The 16,358-nt window shown below is 52.9% G+C and overlaps 2 protein-coding genes across 2 annotated transcripts in view; one reads left to right on the top strand and one right to left on the bottom strand.

Moving 5' to 3' along the window:
* Window positions 1-3,106: 3,106 nt before the first annotated feature.
* LOC138154594 (phospholipase A2 homolog otoconin-22-like) lies at window positions 3,107-6,352 on the top strand. The gene is made up of 4 exons (XM_069079560.1): window positions 3,107-3,146; window positions 3,989-4,133; window positions 5,796-5,902; window positions 6,207-6,352. Exons 1-4 carry the CDS (start codon window positions 3,107-3,109, stop codon window positions 6,350-6,352), a joined length of 438 nt encoding a protein of 145 aa, XP_068935661.1.
* Window positions 5,684-16,358, bottom strand: part of ACAP3 (ArfGAP with coiled-coil, ankyrin repeat and PH domains 3) — a 64,492-nt gene continuing 53,817 nt past the window's right edge. The window contains exons 22-27 of the mRNA XM_069078773.1: window positions 15,685-15,777; window positions 14,923-15,137; window positions 12,067-12,176; window positions 11,834-11,944; window positions 11,141-11,202; window positions 5,684-7,602 (exon numbers count right to left, since the gene is read on the bottom strand). Coding sequence (XP_068934874.1) covers window positions 7,358-7,602; window positions 11,141-11,202; window positions 11,834-11,944; window positions 12,067-12,176; window positions 14,923-15,137; window positions 15,685-15,777 — 836 coding nt within the window. The 3' untranslated portion in view covers window positions 5,684-7,357. The remainder of the gene's footprint in view (window positions 7,603-11,140; window positions 11,203-11,833; window positions 11,945-12,066; window positions 12,177-14,922; window positions 15,138-15,684; window positions 15,778-16,358) is intronic.

Below are 16,358 nucleotides of genomic sequence, written 5' to 3'. Positions count from 1 at the left end.
AGGTCATCTAGTCCAACCCCCCTTCATTCCACAAATGTGAAAAATGAGGCTCAGACAACGGATCATGCCTGCTGTCAGCGGCTCCAGGTGAATGGGCGCAGCTCAGGGGCAGAGCCTTCATTTTTTTTTGTATATACAGGGTCTTCCAAAAGTCTTAATGCAGCTTTAATGGTTTAAATAGTTCTGGGTTTCTATCTTTCTATCTTCTGGACTTGTCTGGCACACAGTAGGCACTTAATAAATGATAATTGACCATTCCCACCACCTGACAAATAGTAGGTACTTGATAAATGCCTCCGCAGCTAAGTGGTACCAGAGTGCAGAGAGCACTGGGCCTGGAATCAGGAAGACTCGGCTTTGTGAGTTCAAATCTGGCCTCAGACACTTAGCAGCTGTGTGACCCTGGGCAAGTCACTTCACTCTGTTTGCCTCAGTTTCCCCATCTGTAAAATGAGTTGGAGAAGGAAGTGGCAAACCCCTCCAGTGTCTCCGCCAAGAAAACCCCAAATGGGATCACCAAGTGTTGGATATGACTGGACACACACACACTCACACATACATACTCACACATGCTCACACACACTCACACTCACACACTCAATACTCACACATACACTCACACACTCACACTCACACACACTCACTCTCACACATACTCACACTCTCACACACACACATTCTCACACACACAATATACTCTCACACACACTCACACACATTCATACTCACACACTCACACACACTTACACTAACACACACTCACACTCTCACACATGCATCCACACTCACACACACTCACTCACACACATACACTCTCATACAGTCTCACACTCACTCACACTCTCTCACACACTCACACACACTCTCACACACACTCTCACCACACTCACACTCACACACATTCTCACACACTCACACACTCACTCACACACACATTCATACTCTCATACACTCACTCACACACTTACACTAACACACACTCACACTCACACACACATTCACACTCACACACACACTCTCACACACTCACTCACATACACACTCACACAGACACACACTCACTCTCACACACACTCACACTCATTCTCACACACACATACACTCACAGATTCACACACACATTCACACTCACACACACACATACTCACACACACTCACACTCTCACACACACACACACAAAGCTAGCTGATTATTCCCGCTGCCTGGCAAGTCCTAGATTCTTCGCATATGTTTATTGATTGGCTGATTGGCCATCAGGTCCACGGTGCCAGGGATGGGACTCAAGTCCAGGTCCCCTCTTTCTGGCGGGAGTTGAATAAGAGACGCCTCTGAGGTCATCTACTCCAACCACTTAAAAGAAAATGAAACTGAGACCCCCTGAGGACTAAGGGTGCTCCTGGCCCAGGTCACTGAGGCTCAACACTCCACCTACTGTTCCAAGCTGCCCCTTCCAGAGTGCGGTCACGGCCTGCTGTAGGGGAGCCGCAGAGGCCAGCACTAGACGGGCAGGCGGTCATCTGCTGTGCTCTCTCTCTGCCTGGAAAGATCTCACCTGGCCAATGGGGCTTCATTCTGGCCGCCACATTCAAGGGCATTGACAGACTGAGAAGTGTCCAGAGGAGCATAATCACACTGGTGAAGGGCTCAGAACCTGTGTCACTCGAGGAGTGGATGGAAGAGCTGGGAATATTTACTTGGAGAAGACTTAGGAGGGGCATGGGAAGGGTTGTCTTATGGAAGGGGCACCTAGGAGGCGCCATAGTGCACAAAAAGGGAGTCAGAAGACATCCTCCTGAGTTCTAATCCAGACTCAGACACTTACTAGCTGTGTGACCCTGGGCAAGTCACTTAACCCTATTTACCTCAGTTTCTTCATTTGTAAAAATGAGTTGGAGAAGGAAATGGCAAATCATTCTAGAATCTCTGCCAAGAAAACCCCAAATGGGGTCACAGAGTCAGAAACGACTGAAAATGACTCAACAACAGCGTCTCGTGGAAGGGTATCAGCTTTGTTCTGCTTAGCCCCAGAGGGCAGAACCAGGAACAGCAGGTGGACGTCCTGTAGGATAGAAGGAGGGATTTGCATTGGACGTTGTGGCTCTGACTCTCTGAGTGCAAGTGTCTGTATTTCTCTGGGAGGGGGGTCCTCTGCACACCCATTTCTCTGGAGGATTGTGGGTTTCTGTGTCACCAGCCTCTAGGCTGACATCAGGAAATACTTCCTAATAATGAAAGCCTTCCCAAAGTGGGGCAGACTGCCTGGTGAAGGGTGGCCTCTCCCCCTCGGGAGGTCTCTGAGGCAGCAGGTTTGTCATCCTTTTTGTCAGGGAATTCCTGGGCATAGAGCCCCTCCGAGTTCCCTTCCAGTCCTGATGTACTGTGATTTCGAATTGGAATTGAGCTTGGAATTAGAGTAGGGGCTCTAGGGGATGTGGGGGCCCCCAGTCCCTTCCCCTCTTCCCTAGGATCACTGGACACTCCGGCTTCCAAACGTCAGCCCCCTGGGATGGGGGTGGAGAGCAAGCTCCAAGAATGAGCTCACCCATCATGGAGGGCACTCAGGAAGGGCAGTGGGTGGCAGCAACCCGCAGTTAATGGCACCAGCCGGCTGGAGCCTTGAGATAGCTTGGTCCTGTCCCCAGCCCCCCTTATCCTCATTCATCCACATTTTTCTGTTCTGGGGGTGATGTCTGGGTAAGAGGAAGGACCCTTGCCATGCTGGCCTTCTCTTGAGTGGAGTGGGGGGCAAAGCAGCCAGGACTCTGGGGAAGGTCCACAGGGACAGATTGCCACCCTCCCCACCTCAGGCCAATGTCCTACAGACTCCATGAACTCCCTGTCACCCCCACCCACTCTCTAGGCTGTAGGGGGGAAGTACATCTTCTAAGGGGAGTGAGTCTTCCTTTCCTCCCTAATCACAGGCCTCCCCAGGACTGGTTATTAGCGGCAAACAGGAGGAGGTTCATGGGGCAGTACATAAAAGTAGGGCCCCCCTGCCTCAGCTAAAGAGCTCAAAGGCTTATCTACCAAGCTAGGGACATCTTCTCCCCAACCACCACTCCCAGCGCACCCAGTCCCAGAGCAACGGAGAGGCCCCACTTAACCATGGCTCCCACTTTGCTCCGCCTGCTGGCCCTGGCCTTGGGTGAGTATCCTCTAGTTACCTTGCCAAGAGGTGGGCTGGGGATAACATGGATTCTCCATCAGAAAAACCCCCCCTTTCCCCCACCTCAGGCATCATCTCTATGGAAGCTGAGATTAATTTCGAGGGGAATGATCCAGGAATAAGTTCTTTTAAGGTCCAAAATCATTTGGAGGATTAGTCAATTGGTTACCTTTCTAGGCAGAACCACAATCAGGATTGTTTGTGCCCAAGCCCAGAGAGTGGAGAAAGGCATTCAGCAGGGTGCATGCACAAAGGGGAGGCAGCGTGTTCTAGGACACCAAGTGGTCATTTCTACATTGCTGACTGATTCTGGAGGAGGGTTGGAGAGGTGGAAGGAGGATGGTAGTGTGGGTATCCAAGTTTGGGTGCCCTGGGAAACAGCCCTGCTCTCTCCACCCTAATTACAGCTCCTTCTCTGGACCCCACTTTGAAGAGTCCAATAATAAAAATGAGCTTATGTCCCTCAACCGCAGTCCCACTGATGAAGGGGTGGCCTGGGGAGGTTGGAATATGTGGTAATGACTCATGTTGGGATGGGCAAGAGTGGGACATCTCAGCTCTTCTCTGCAATCTAAAATGCTTCCCACTCTCCCTATGTAGGGAGGAAGCCAGGTATGGGGGGGAACAGGAGGCCTTCCTCATTGTACAGATGGGGAGGCCAAGTCTCAAAGGGACGCACAGCTGGGAGAAGACCTAAGTCACCATCTCCCTCCGAGATGAGGGTTGAGGCCTGAATTCCCAGCTTGGGGGTTTCCCCTCAGGGTCATGGGTCAGAGGCCCCCCTACTCAGGCTCTGTCCCCCTCCCCCTTCCCTGTCCCAGCCCTGTCCCAGGGGAGCTGCACGGAGGCCCAGCTGGATGAACTGATCAGATTGCACACTTTCACACATGGGCTGGCCAACTTCAGCAACTACGGCTGTCATTGTGGCCCTGGCACCCAGGGAGCCCCCATGGACAAGATCGACAAGTAAGGAGTTAGCAGGGGCAGGGGTGGAACTGGGGCTGCCAAAAACCAGGGAAAGACCCCAATCTGGAAACCAAGGACTTGGCCTTCAGGCAGGAGACTGGACCTGGACTGTAGCAGGCAAGATGAAGGCCAGCAGCAGGGAAGAATATCCCTTCCTGTCACAGCCCCCTGGGCCGCTAAAACAGGAAGAGACTAGGGGAGAAATGAAAGGCGTGAAATTTCCCAAGAAATCGTCAGGATCTCCCTTTTATCCTTTATTTCCCTTCTTCCCTCTCCCTACTAACACCCTTCCCATTCCTGCTCAGCTAGAGCCCCTGGGGCCAGAAAGCCAGAAACAGGGGGTAGGGGAAAGTACTTTCTCGAATAAGACTAGGAGGGGAAGGGTCAGAATAACCAGTCCCTAGAACCAAGAGATACAAATAGGGTGGAATGGGATGGGAGAGGGTGGGAAGGGATGAGATTAGGATGGCCACAGAGACAAGAAAAAGGCAAGAGAGGGCCAGAGCCTAGGAGAGTGAGAGATTTGGCCCGGTTCTCCCAACATCCTTTGGTCACCTACTGGGGAGGAGAGTTCTAAGCCACTCGGACACCCCAATAAGCACATATGGGTCTGTTACTCCCATTGGTGTCTGCCTTCCCTCCAGAGCTGGAACTGGGGGGGGATGTAATCAGTGCTGTCTAAGTGCTGAAACCTGGAGGTGAAGATTGCACTGTGTGACCAGCATGAGCTGGTACCCAAAATGCAAGAATAACGGCACAGAGAAGAAGCTATCAGAAGCCACGAGCTGCTTCTTCCCATGCCTCTCCCCTCTGCCATCTCTCCCTCCTGCTGTGGCAGGTCCTGGCTTGCCCTGGGCTGCCTCCCCACACACAATTAATCTTTGAACATTGATTTGAAGGTTTTCTTGTTGTGTGAACTTTGGGAAACCTGGGGCAGAAGTGGGAAATGCCAGGATGCTTTGGTCCTACCTGCCTGTGGGGCCAGGAGCAGAATGAGTCAATGGGTGGAGTGTCATCTGGCTTTGGGGACCTTGAGGGAGAAGCGAGATGCTGAGGGAGGAGGGGCTCCTTCACAGACCCCCAGAATCTCCAAATTGGAAGAGTGTAGCAGTCTGCTCCCCCAGCCCCGAGGGACAAGTCTTCTATTCTGTCTCGAACAAGTGGTTAGTCAGCCTCTATTGAAGACCTCCGGAGAGGGGGCCCCCTGCCTCCCTAGCGGGCTCTTCCACTTTGGGGCAGCTTTACTACTAATGAGGAAATTTTCATCAACATTTTTATACCTTCCACCTGCCACTCCTGGGTCTGCCTTCAGGGGTCAAGTTTAGTCTGGTTCCTTTTCCACTTAACTGCCCCCCCCCCCAAACACTTGGAGATAGTATCCAGGTCCCTTGGTTCTTCTCCAGGCTAAACATTCCCACTTCTTTTAAGTGTTCTCCAAATGTCATGGAGTCAAGACCCCTTAGCTTTCTGGTCTTCCAGCTTCTCAATGGCCTTCCAATAATTTGGACCCTGGGACTGAACATAACACTCCTGGCCACATTGGTTCTCAATGCAGTCTAAGGTTTCATTAGTTTATTTTGGCTCCCATAATCCCACTGTGGACTCATATTGAATGTGCAATCCACTGAGACCCCAAGATCATTTTCTCTTCCCCCACGGCAGGTGTTGTCACAGTCATGACTGCTGTTACAATAAAGCAGAGGTGTTTGGCTGCACCCCTAGCTCTCACACCTACAGATACCTTAACCTGGGGACCAAGGTGAAGTGTGGTGAGTTCTAGAGTTTAACCCCAGGGAGGGGTGATAGGAAGAGGAGGAGGTGGAGATGTAGTCTAGGAACTGGGGGGAGTGGCTTAGAGTGAGATTCTCAATGGCCCACTTTCTCAGGTCTATGCTATACCAGCTCCTTCCCTCTGTTCAGTCATCTTCTCCATAGAGGATGGGGGAGGAGGGCAGAATGTATGCTGGGGAGGGGAGTGGTCATGTGACCATGAACAAAGGGCACAAGGGAAAACGTCCCCAGGTGACCCTTCGATTTCTTCCCTCCTCTCTCCCCTAACCCCCAACCCCACAGTGAAGACTCGGGACCGCTGTGAGAAAATGGCGTGTGAGTGTGATAACAAGGTGGCCAAATGCTTCCGGAAATACCTGCCCATGTACAACCCTCAGCTCCAGAACTTCCCAGAAGCCCCCTGCTATGGCCTCCGGCCCTTCTGCTGAGCCCAGGGCTGCCCTCCCTTCCCAGTAGCCCCTGCTAAGGAAGCATCAGGAAAACACCAGTGCAGAGACCAAGCCCCCTTTGTAGTGGATTTCTCATCCCTCTGCCTTGACCAGGCATTAAAACAAAGTTGGCATTTTCCCTGCACTCAGCGATTTGGGACAGGGAGGGAAGGGGTATGGGAAGGCAGACTGCTGCCCAGGGACCAGCTGCCTGGGGGTGTTAATAGGGCAGGAGGACCCAGACTCCTTAGGACTGAGTGTGAAACCTGAGTTAGGGGAAGGGTCACACAATAGTTGGTGCTGAAGGCCCCAGGGTGAGCCCATATCCTGTAGCTAGGCCTCTAGCCTCTAGGTCAGGATTGAGCCCCAAACACATGATCACAGGCTTCTACTTCTCTGTTTTTGGCTTTATTAGGGATGGGGCACTGACTCCTCCTCCCCAAGCCTTGTCCATTAGGGCAAGGGCGCAAACTAGTTGGTTGGGTACTGGGGTCTCTGCCCTGGTTATACGGGAGTGGACCAGCCACTCAGGCTTGAAAAGGGAATGGATAACATATGAGTTCCCTGGCTCCCCTGAACTACCCACTAGGGCAAAGAGAATTGAGCAATGTATAGGACACGAGACTGAGCTCCGTCAAAATGCTCCTGAGCAGGGGCTGAGGACAGCAATCTCCTAACTCATGGGAAAAGTAGTTTTATCCCAGTAGCAGAAGACTAGGGGAGCCGAGGCCTTAGGGCCTGTGAGGCTGGGAAGAGACATAGGTCCAGAGGAGAGAAAGCCCCACTTCTGATGTTCGGTAAGTAGGGTGAAGGGGTCTAATCCAGCACTAAAAAATAAGATCAAACCTATCTGCTGCCCTTTGGGGGTCCCACTCGCCTCCCTATGGGACCCATAAGCAAGCAGAGGGGCAAAGATCTCGGATGGACTCAGTCCAGCTGAGCCCCCAATTCTCTCCCCCTTTCCTCTGCCTTCAGGCTAGTGGACAAATCCTGGAGACAGGCACGCTATAGAGAAACCGTCTCCCCTTTCCCTCCCCTAGAAGGATGAGCACCCCTGCTCCCTGTATTCCTAAAACCAGGCAGGGACAGTTCAAGCTCAGGCTGAAGGCCCTGCCCAGCCCCCTGGAGAGGAGCAGGGAGAGGCTGCTGGGCTGAGGGGCTGACATGAAGGCTCTGCCGGTTGAGTCTCTCTGGGTGGTGGGATGCCATGTGGGAGAACTCCCGGAAGATGTCCAGATAAGTGGTATCACCTGCAAGGAGACGGTGTGGGAGGGGAGAAAAGAGAACAGATTCAGACCTGGCCCTCGCTCACCTCCCACCATGTTATTCAGGGATCCAGGGTGGAGGAAACCTCCAAGATCAGCCTTTAAAAGTCCAGGATCCCCAGACCCTCACTCTCCCTACCCCACATCCTGGGTGCTAAGTCTAGAGGCCCCTCATCCTCCTCCCCTCCCCAACCCAGGAGTCATAATCAAGGCCTGAGAACAGACCCAACCCCATCCCACTGGGCCCCAAGCGCTCACCTCCAGGGCCTCACTGGCTTTCCCCTGGCCCTCCTGGAATGGGAACTACTCTGCCCCTCTCACAGACAGACTTGGGTTCAGATCCCCACAGCAGAGGGAGGGTGCTAGACTCCCAGTCAGCCTATGGCTCTTCTGGGACCTTCACAGCCTGAGCCCACCTGGCTCCCATTGCTGGGGGCCCATATGGTCATTAGAGGAGAGGGCAACTCCAGGAAGGGATGGCAGTCAAGGAAGAGAGAATCCAGCAGAAAAGTGAGTTAGTAAGTTTGCTGTTGGGACAGGTTTGAGTTCTGTCTGCAGCCATCAGGTAAAGTTGAGGTCAGGTAGAGAGTCCAGGACCTGGTGGTACTTCAGGGCTGCTCCCAAAGCCCCAGGACCCCTGGAGGGAAGGGGGAAGGGGCAGGGGGAGCCACACTGAGCTATCACCCTGCCCCTCCCAGACCCTGGCCAGAGACAGAGCAGAGAGAGACCAAGCAGCACAGCTGGGAGGCAAGATGTCCCATCCAAAGATGTGTCCAGAGCCCCCGAGGCTGAGATCCCAGTGAATAAGTGAGCCCAAGCAGGAGCAGGTGGGAGTGGAGTGAGATTTTTATTAAGAGGGTTTGATTCAGGAGACCATGGAAGGAGGAAAGAAAGGCAGAATCCCAGATAACTGGTTCAAAAGGTTCAAACAAAGCTCAGAGCCATGGAGAGGCCCCATTCCGTCCTCAGGGGAGGGAGGGTGCACAGAAAGCAAGCAGAAGAAAATAGGTTAATTCAGTTTAGCACTTATTTACAGTGAGAGGGGGGACAGGGAGCTGGCCAGCTGGGGGAGCCCACTCTGGCTGGCCCAGCCCCTGCGCTGCCTACAGAGCATCCCTCTCCCTGGGTGGCGGTTTGCATAGTGACACCCCCCCTTCCCAACCCCTCCCCAGCCTGGCCAGGGCAGCAGGGGAGGAGGGGCTGAGTGACCAGAAGCTTAAAGCCCCTCCCCCAAGCTATGAACTCCCTGGCCCAAGGGAGCCTTGCAGCTGCCCCCACTCCCCACCCCACATCTAAGTCAGTTGTATCTGTATCTTATGCCCCTTTCTGTTTCTAGGAAGGCAGGGGGCTCTGTGAACATGCCCCCCCACCCCAGCTCTCAGCAGTGTTACCGTCTCTAACCTTCCCCAAAACGGAGGCCTCTCCAATCCCATCCCTTCGCCAGCCCATGTTCCCTTTCATCCATCTCCCTCCAACCCAAACCCAGAGAGCACTAGCTGTCCATGTGCGGGGAAAGAGAGGCCCATTGGCACGTTCCATGCTCCAGTGATGCCCCAACCCAGAACAGGAGAAGCAGGAAGCAGCCCAGTGGCCAAGGACTGTTCCCCCACCCCTCAGGTGTCCTGACTAAAGAAACAGACAGGACTGGAGCCAGAGCCCTGGGGGGAGGGGGAAGAGGAGAGAGAGGCTTCCAGTCACAAACAAAGGGAAACCCAAAGTTAAAAGTTGGTGGCTCAGGGCATTTCCTGTTCCCACTCAAAAAAAAAAAACCCAAAACCCCAAAACTCAGCAAAGAAAGATCCAGGAGGGAGAATTCAGAAAGCACTGTCTACATAGCTATAGGCCAATAATAAAAAGGTTGGACAGCCCCATCCTGGGACAAGCAATCCTATAAGTTCCTCTGACCCCTTTTCATCTTACCCCGCCCCCCACCTCACTACCCCATGCCAGGGAGAATGACTCTTTTGTCCATCCATCTGCCAAGGCCATGCCCAACAGGCTCTGTTTGAGGAATAGGGAGTCATGGCAGGGAGATGGACACTTGGAGAAAGATCTCCAGTCAAAAACCAAGATGGCACTAGGGGGGCGGAGGTGAGGGTAATGGTAGCAGGGAGGGAAGGCCAGTTTAAAAAAAAGTCTGGCAGCAGCACCTGGGGCAGCAACCTCACGGATGCTTCCCCTCGTGTTGTTGTTGGGAGGCAGGGGGCACTGAGCTGGTCCTCTGAGCGCCCACTGAGCACCCAACCGGCCACTGAGCCCCACGCCGAGCCCCCAGTAGAACAAATCCAGGGCCCAAACCAGAAACATAAACGTGGTGGGAAGTAAGAAAAAGTGCACAAAGTTGCTTTATACAATGACTCTCAATAAGGTACCGATACAGTATTTCTCCTTTAAAGGTCTGGGGGCCAGCAGTGTCCAGTCTCTGTTCCCCTGACAGGCCCTGCGTCAGGGACAGCGCTACTGCCCACCAGTAGAGAGAAGGGGATCCTGGGGGACAGGTTGGACGTGGCCAGCCACGCCGTCCAGCCAGAACGCCAGCATTCAGGGGCCAAGGGGATGGCATCCTGAGCCTGGCCCAGGACTGACGAAGGGAGGAAGAGCCCTGAAGCCACAAGGCTCTGAGTCAGGCTCCTGCCAGACCAGTGTCCTTGAAGATCAGCCTTGGGGGGATGGGGGGTGGAGGGGAGAGAAAAGGATCTGTTGGCCTTGGGGCCCAAGGATGCTTCACTGAGGTACATGGGTCTGGATCCTCTAGATAATTTCCCTCCCCCTCCTCCTCCCAGTCTAGGGCAGAGTCCAGTGGGTCTTAGACTAGGAAGAGGAGCTCTGGATGTCTGGGGGATGCTGAAATAGGGAGAGGGGTTCCTAGGATGTGAGGAGAGTTTGGGCCAGGGTGACCCATGTGGGAGCCCTCAGGAGGGAGAAAGCTCTCTCCAGCCCTGATGATAAGACAGACTTGTCTATAAGGGGGAGGAAGGTCAGGGGGCGGAGAAGGGCTATGGAGAGAGGACAGGACCAGGCTGAGGGGGCTGGCTGGGCAGCGGAACAGGGGTTTGAGGAAGGAGACAGATGCCTGGGATCTGACCTGGTCATGGAGCATGCGAGGTGGGGGGTAGGGGACCAGGGACTCCAAGGAGGTGGGATCTGGGCAGCTCCATCAGGCTAGACCCAGGTGGGGGAATCACCCCAGGCTCCAGATGCCTCCCAGTTAGAGAGCTACTTTCTCCCCATCCTGCCCACCATGGCAGATGGGCCGGGAGGTGATTCCCTTGATCTGCTGGACCCCAAGGCCATCCCCAGTCCCTGGCTGATCTGTCAGAGAATGGGGCAGGGACAGACACAGGCTCTGGGCTTGGCTTCTAGGGCCCCGACTCCCCCTCCCCACATCCCTTCAGGGACAAAACAAAGAGAGAAGGGGGTAGGTGGGGACCAGGGCACTAACACTCATCAATAGTAAGGCTAATGAACTCCTGGATACATTTCCGGTACTGGAGTTCAGTGGGGCTGCTGCCGGGGTATTGACCTGGTTGCCCAAGGGGTCCCTCAGCTTCCCTCATCTCCTCATTCATCCGAGCCAGTCGAAGCCTGGAGGAGGGGGAAAAGGGGATGGGACAGAGAAATGTGCTATAGACCAACCTGGTAGGCATCTCACACACACACATGTGTACACAGACACAGACAGACCTTTAGATATACATGTATACATATACTCACACACGCAAACACACGCGCACACACAAACACATATACTTACATGTGTGTTCACACAGACACACACGCACACCCTCGTATATGCATACACACGAAGACATGTTGTTGTAGTCATGTCTGATTCTATGTGACCCCATATGGAGTTTTCTTGACAAAGATACTGGAGTGGTTTGCCATTTCCTTCTCCAGCGGATTAAGGCACAGAGGTTAAGTGACATGCCCAGGGTCACACAACGAGTAAGTGTCTAAGGCCAGATGTGGACTCAGGTCTTCCTGACTCCAGGCCCAGAGCACTACACACTGCACCACACCCAGCTGCCAAGCACACACACGTGTGCCCACACACACGCACACACACACACACACACACACACACACACACACACACACACACACTGGGGCTTCGTGTTCTCTTCTCCACTTCCCCCACCTCCACGTTCTGGATCCCTCCCCCAGCTCTGACTCAAGGATGGGCCCCAAGCGTTTCCAGGACCCTCCCACTCACAGAGTCACAATATCAGCATTGGCAGCCTGGACAGCGATGGCCAGTGGGTCCTGCTGGTCTTCATCCAATGCATGCTGGTCAGCCCCACGTTTTAGGAACAGACAGACCTGTCTACAAGGGGGAGGAAGGTCAGGGGGCACGGGATCACACACCTCCCATCCCTCGCTGCCGCCCGTCCCCCAAAGCCATCCAGCACACAGCCCTTTCTTGGCCCTTCTGTGCCCGGCGCTCACCCTGTGTGACCCAGGTAGGTGGCATGATGGAGGGGTGCCCGCCCCCGGCTGTCTCTTTGGTTCACATCAGCCCCATTTTGGAGAAGGAATTCACAGATGATCAAGGAACCCTGGAAGACAATGGGAGAGTCTGATGGATCCAGAAGTCCCACATATTGGTCCCCAATTACTGTCAGGCAGCTTTGTAGCTCAGTGGATAGAACACCAGGCCAGGAGTCAGGAAGACCAGAGTTCAAATCCAACCTCAGACACTGTGTGACCTTGGACAAGTTGTTGTGAGGATCAAATGAGATAATATTTGCAAAGCCCTTAGCACAGTGCCTGGTGCATAATAAATGTTTATTCCCTTTCCTTCTCCCCCCATCACCAGCAGGTAGATAATGTCATTTTCCAATATCTGACTTCTTCAGGCTAGACCTAGGGGACCCCTGGAGGACAAAGATCTGGCAAGTCTTTGAGTGTATGTGGGCATCAGATAAGAGCACTAAACTATCAGAAGCGGTGTATCACAACAGGTAGAGAGCCAGCCTTGGAGTCAGAAAGAGCCAGGTTCGAGTCTCAACTCTGACGTATACTGGGATCCTGAGCAAGGAACTTAACCTCTCAGCACCCCAACCCGAACTCCCTAAGACTAGAAATGGCAGAAAAGATGACAATCTACGTTGACTGGGGGATGCTTTTCCCTGGGCATTCCCTACGGGAATAAAATCAGAAGTCTAGTGCTTGACCTGATGGGGCAGCTTGGGGGCGCTGCAGTGGATAGTACTGGGCCTGGAGTCAGGAAGTTATGGTTGTTCAGTCCTTTCAGTCATGTCCGGTTGTGACCCCATTTGGGGTTTTCTTGGCAGAGATACTGGAATGCTTTACCATTTCCTTTCCAGCTCACTTTACAGATGAGGAAACTGAGGCAAACAGGGTGAAGTGACTTGCCCAGGGTCATACAGCTCGTAAGTGTCTGAGGCCAGATTTGAACTCAGAAAGAGGAGTCTTCCTGATTCTAGGCCCAGAATTCTATCCATTGTGGCACCGAGCTTCCTGGAGTCAGGAAGATATGGATTCAAATCCAGCCTCAGACACTTACTACCTGTGTGGTCCTGGACAAGTCACTTATCAGGTGTCTACCTCAGTTTCCTCAACTGTAAAATGGGGATGATAAACCACCCGGAAATGTGATAAAGATCAAGCAAGATACTTGAAAAGTGTTTAGCACAGTGCCTGGCACAGAGGAAAGGCTATATGAATATTAGCTATAATAAATATTATTCCTATGTAGCTATATGATATATTATATATATACACATATATGTATATATGATATAGTTTAGCTTTGACCCTTAGGGCAATAATGTCTTTAGCCTGGATTCAAGGCCCTCCACAATCTAGCCCAACCTAATATAACACACAGCAATCCCTTGTGTAGGCAGGAATGCAGGAAGGCTTTCAGTGCACATCGAATTGAAGCTGCCATGAGCCTCAGGCTACATGGGGATGGGGAAGGGGAAGGGGGAGGCAGAAGAAGAGGATCTGGTTCCTGTCCTCAAGGAGACCCCAGTCAGGTTGAGGAGACTGGCACCCAAGGCCCTGAGGCAGACAGCAGTTCAGAGTGCTCAGGCACTGTCCTGGAGAGTCCAGAGCCTGGCTACATGTTCTAGGCAGTCAGAGCTCTGAGAGCCCAGGAGAACCAGAGCTCCCTGTGCCCCATGGGTTAGTCAAGGAAGGCATCCTGGATTGAAAAGGATCACAGCTGGACCCCAAAGGATGGGCAGGACTGGGCTAAGCACAAACAAGATGGAACGACTCGTGCAGAAGTGGAGAAGGGAGGATGAACCCAGCACAGCTGGAGTCTGGAAGGCTAGAGAGGAGAGGGATGATCACTCTGTAGAGAAGTTCTACGTCTTCCTGTGCACAGAGGGGTGGAGAAGGATGCGAAGGGTGGTGTAGCACCAGGGCAGGGGGAAGGACAGACAAATAATCATAGCAATGGATGATAACAGGCCACGTACACAAGGGGGATCAGACGAAAATGGAGGAAGCCAGTCAGGAGGTTAACGTGGTCTGGGTGAGAGGCCACAGACAACCCAAACTGGGGAAAGTGAAGGGGTGGGCTGTGTGGGAGAGACACCAGCAAAGCATAACATCTGTTTTCCACACACACACCCCCAACCCCAGGCCAACAGGACACAAGCCTGGCACGTCCCCTGAGAGCAGGGAATGTACCACCAGGGCCAAACGGAGAGCCAGGCAAAAACCAGGTGCTTAATAAATGCGTGTTGATCGATCCGTAATTTAGCTGGGATTTAGATAACCCATTAAGGTTCCCAGAATACTTTCTATACATCAGCAGCTCAAAGTGTGATCCAGGGGAACCTTTCCAGAGGGTCCATGAGGTCAAGACTATTTTCATAATAATATGAAGACGTTTTGATTTCAAATATAGTAAATATCAGTAGATAGAACCCACATAAGCATTGGGAGAGTCCTCAATCGTTTTTAAGAATATAGAGGGATAATGAGATAAAAAAAAAACTTTGAGAATCACTATACAATACATTATTCAACCCTCAAAATATCCCTGTGAGGTTAAGTGTTCTTATTAACCCCACTTTACAGATGAAGAAACTGAGGCAAGTTGCGGTTAAGTGACTTGTTTGCAGTCATACTGCTAGTGAATTTCTGAGGCTGGATTCAAACCCAAATCTTCCTGACTCCAAGGCCAGCCCTCTATTCACTCCACTATCAAGGTTTGGTGACTGGCCAGAGGGCAGACAGTAAGATACCCTTGCTGAGGTGAGTTCACAGCTCAGGCCCATGTCCTGATTTCTGAGGTAGGAGTCACCTCTGGTTCCCAAAACTCACCCCCAACACTGCCTGGATCAGTGGTGTCTTGCTCTCGTCCTCCTCGTTGACCCAGTTCACTTCAGCCCCATGGGCCAGGGCCTCGGCCAGGATGGGCAGGTTTCTGGCTCGAGCCGCCCGGTAGGCCAGCAGCCCTGGGTGCAGTTCTCGGCTGTCCTCAAGGTCCCAGGTCTCACGGTCACCCTCAGCACTGGAGTCCTCTGATTCTTCACCCTCTGGGAGAAGGGGAAAAGGAGTGGGGAGTGAGGGCTCTCTACCAGAGAGCTCCTTCACACAAGGGAAGGAAAAGCAATCGAGTCCCAGCCCAGAAAAATGACAGGGGCAGCCCAACCAGGCAAAGGGGTCCGCAGTGCCTAAAACATCGCTAAACAGATGCAGAGTCACAACCCGTGGTAGGGCAAGCTGGGCTTTGTCCTTGAATGAGCACATCTCTAGAATGTACACATTTCCCAAAGGAGGGCACCATGAATTCAGGCCTTCCTCCCACCTTCCCTTCAGCAGGGTGGAAATCTTGTGGCAGCCTGAAATGCCCTTCATCTCTCCATATCCCAGTTGGTCTCCCACCCACTCTCCTTTCTCCTCCCTCTCCCCAAAATGCTAGGCACCAGGGTGCAATGCCCAGCTTTAAGCACCCGTATCTGAGCACCTGAAACCACAGGCAGATGACCTTGGGGCCCTCTAGGCTCCCTCCCCCCCATCCCTGGTTGAAGGCTTGAAGGCCCTACACTGTCTAGCCCATGGCCTGCCCTAAGCAGCACACACCTTCTTCCATGACACTGTCTACCACAGAGCCAAAGACCAGGATGTCCGAGCTCCCATCTGTGCTGCCACCGAGGCCACTGTCGCTGCTCAGACCTGTGGGGCCAATGGGAGATGGACCCAGGGGCCCTGAATACCAAGGGGCAAGGACCTGGAACGAATGGCATGCTGGGAGGCAGGGGACATTTGCTCTCTTTTGTCTACTGCTCAGCAGTTCCAAGCCAGGGACTAGGGTGGTGTCCTCAAAGCTGGAAGAATGGGGGTCCGTGGAAATGTTTTTAACTCAACCCAGACTTAAGCAGAAAGAAGGACATGGTCCACTTATGACCCCAAGGTCTGAAGCTGAGAGCTCTAATCTCACTCAGCCTCTTCTCCAGGCAGAAAGGGCTAATGGGCCAGAGACTGAAGGGAAATGCAGCTGGATCCCTTCTCCATCTAAGAGGATGGGGTGGGGGAGGGGAGAAATTGTGTTCCTTACGGAATCATAAGGCCCAACTCCACCTCCCATTCACAGACTAGAAGGGAGGAAAAAACAAAATGAAATTCTGTTTAATTATAGTTAAGTTTACTGAGTTAGGCATTTGGTAAATAGGAGCATGGGAGACTGGATGGGTGAGGGCAAAACGAACAGATGTGAAGGGTGTACATGGAGATAAGTACATGCACTCATTTGACTA

This window comes from Petaurus breviceps, unplaced genomic scaffold, assembly GCF_028583685.1.
Source record: "Petaurus breviceps papuanus isolate PSGF00001 unplaced genomic scaffold, PetGlider_PUasm1.0 91041, whole genome shotgun sequence".
Lineage (NCBI taxonomy): Eukaryota > Metazoa > Chordata > Mammalia > Diprotodontia > Petauridae > Petaurus > Petaurus breviceps.
The sequence above is the reverse complement of the archived record's forward strand: the minus strand, read 5'-3'. Positions and strand labels throughout refer to the sequence as shown.

Bases quoted from the DNA above. Each gene is read 5' to 3' on its own strand.
- LOC138154594 (XM_069079560.1), top strand. From the start codon at position 3,107: ATGGCTCCCACTTTGCTCCGCCTGCTGGCCCTGGCCTTGG. The intron at 3,147-3,988 runs GTGAGTATCCTC...TCCCTGTCCCAG, and splicing joins CCTGCTGGCCCTGGCCTTGG to CCCTGTCCCAGGGGAGCTGC. The intron at 4,134-5,795 runs GTAAGGAGTTAG...CCCCCACGGCAG, and splicing joins CCCATGGACAAGATCGACAA to GTGTTGTCACAGTCATGACT.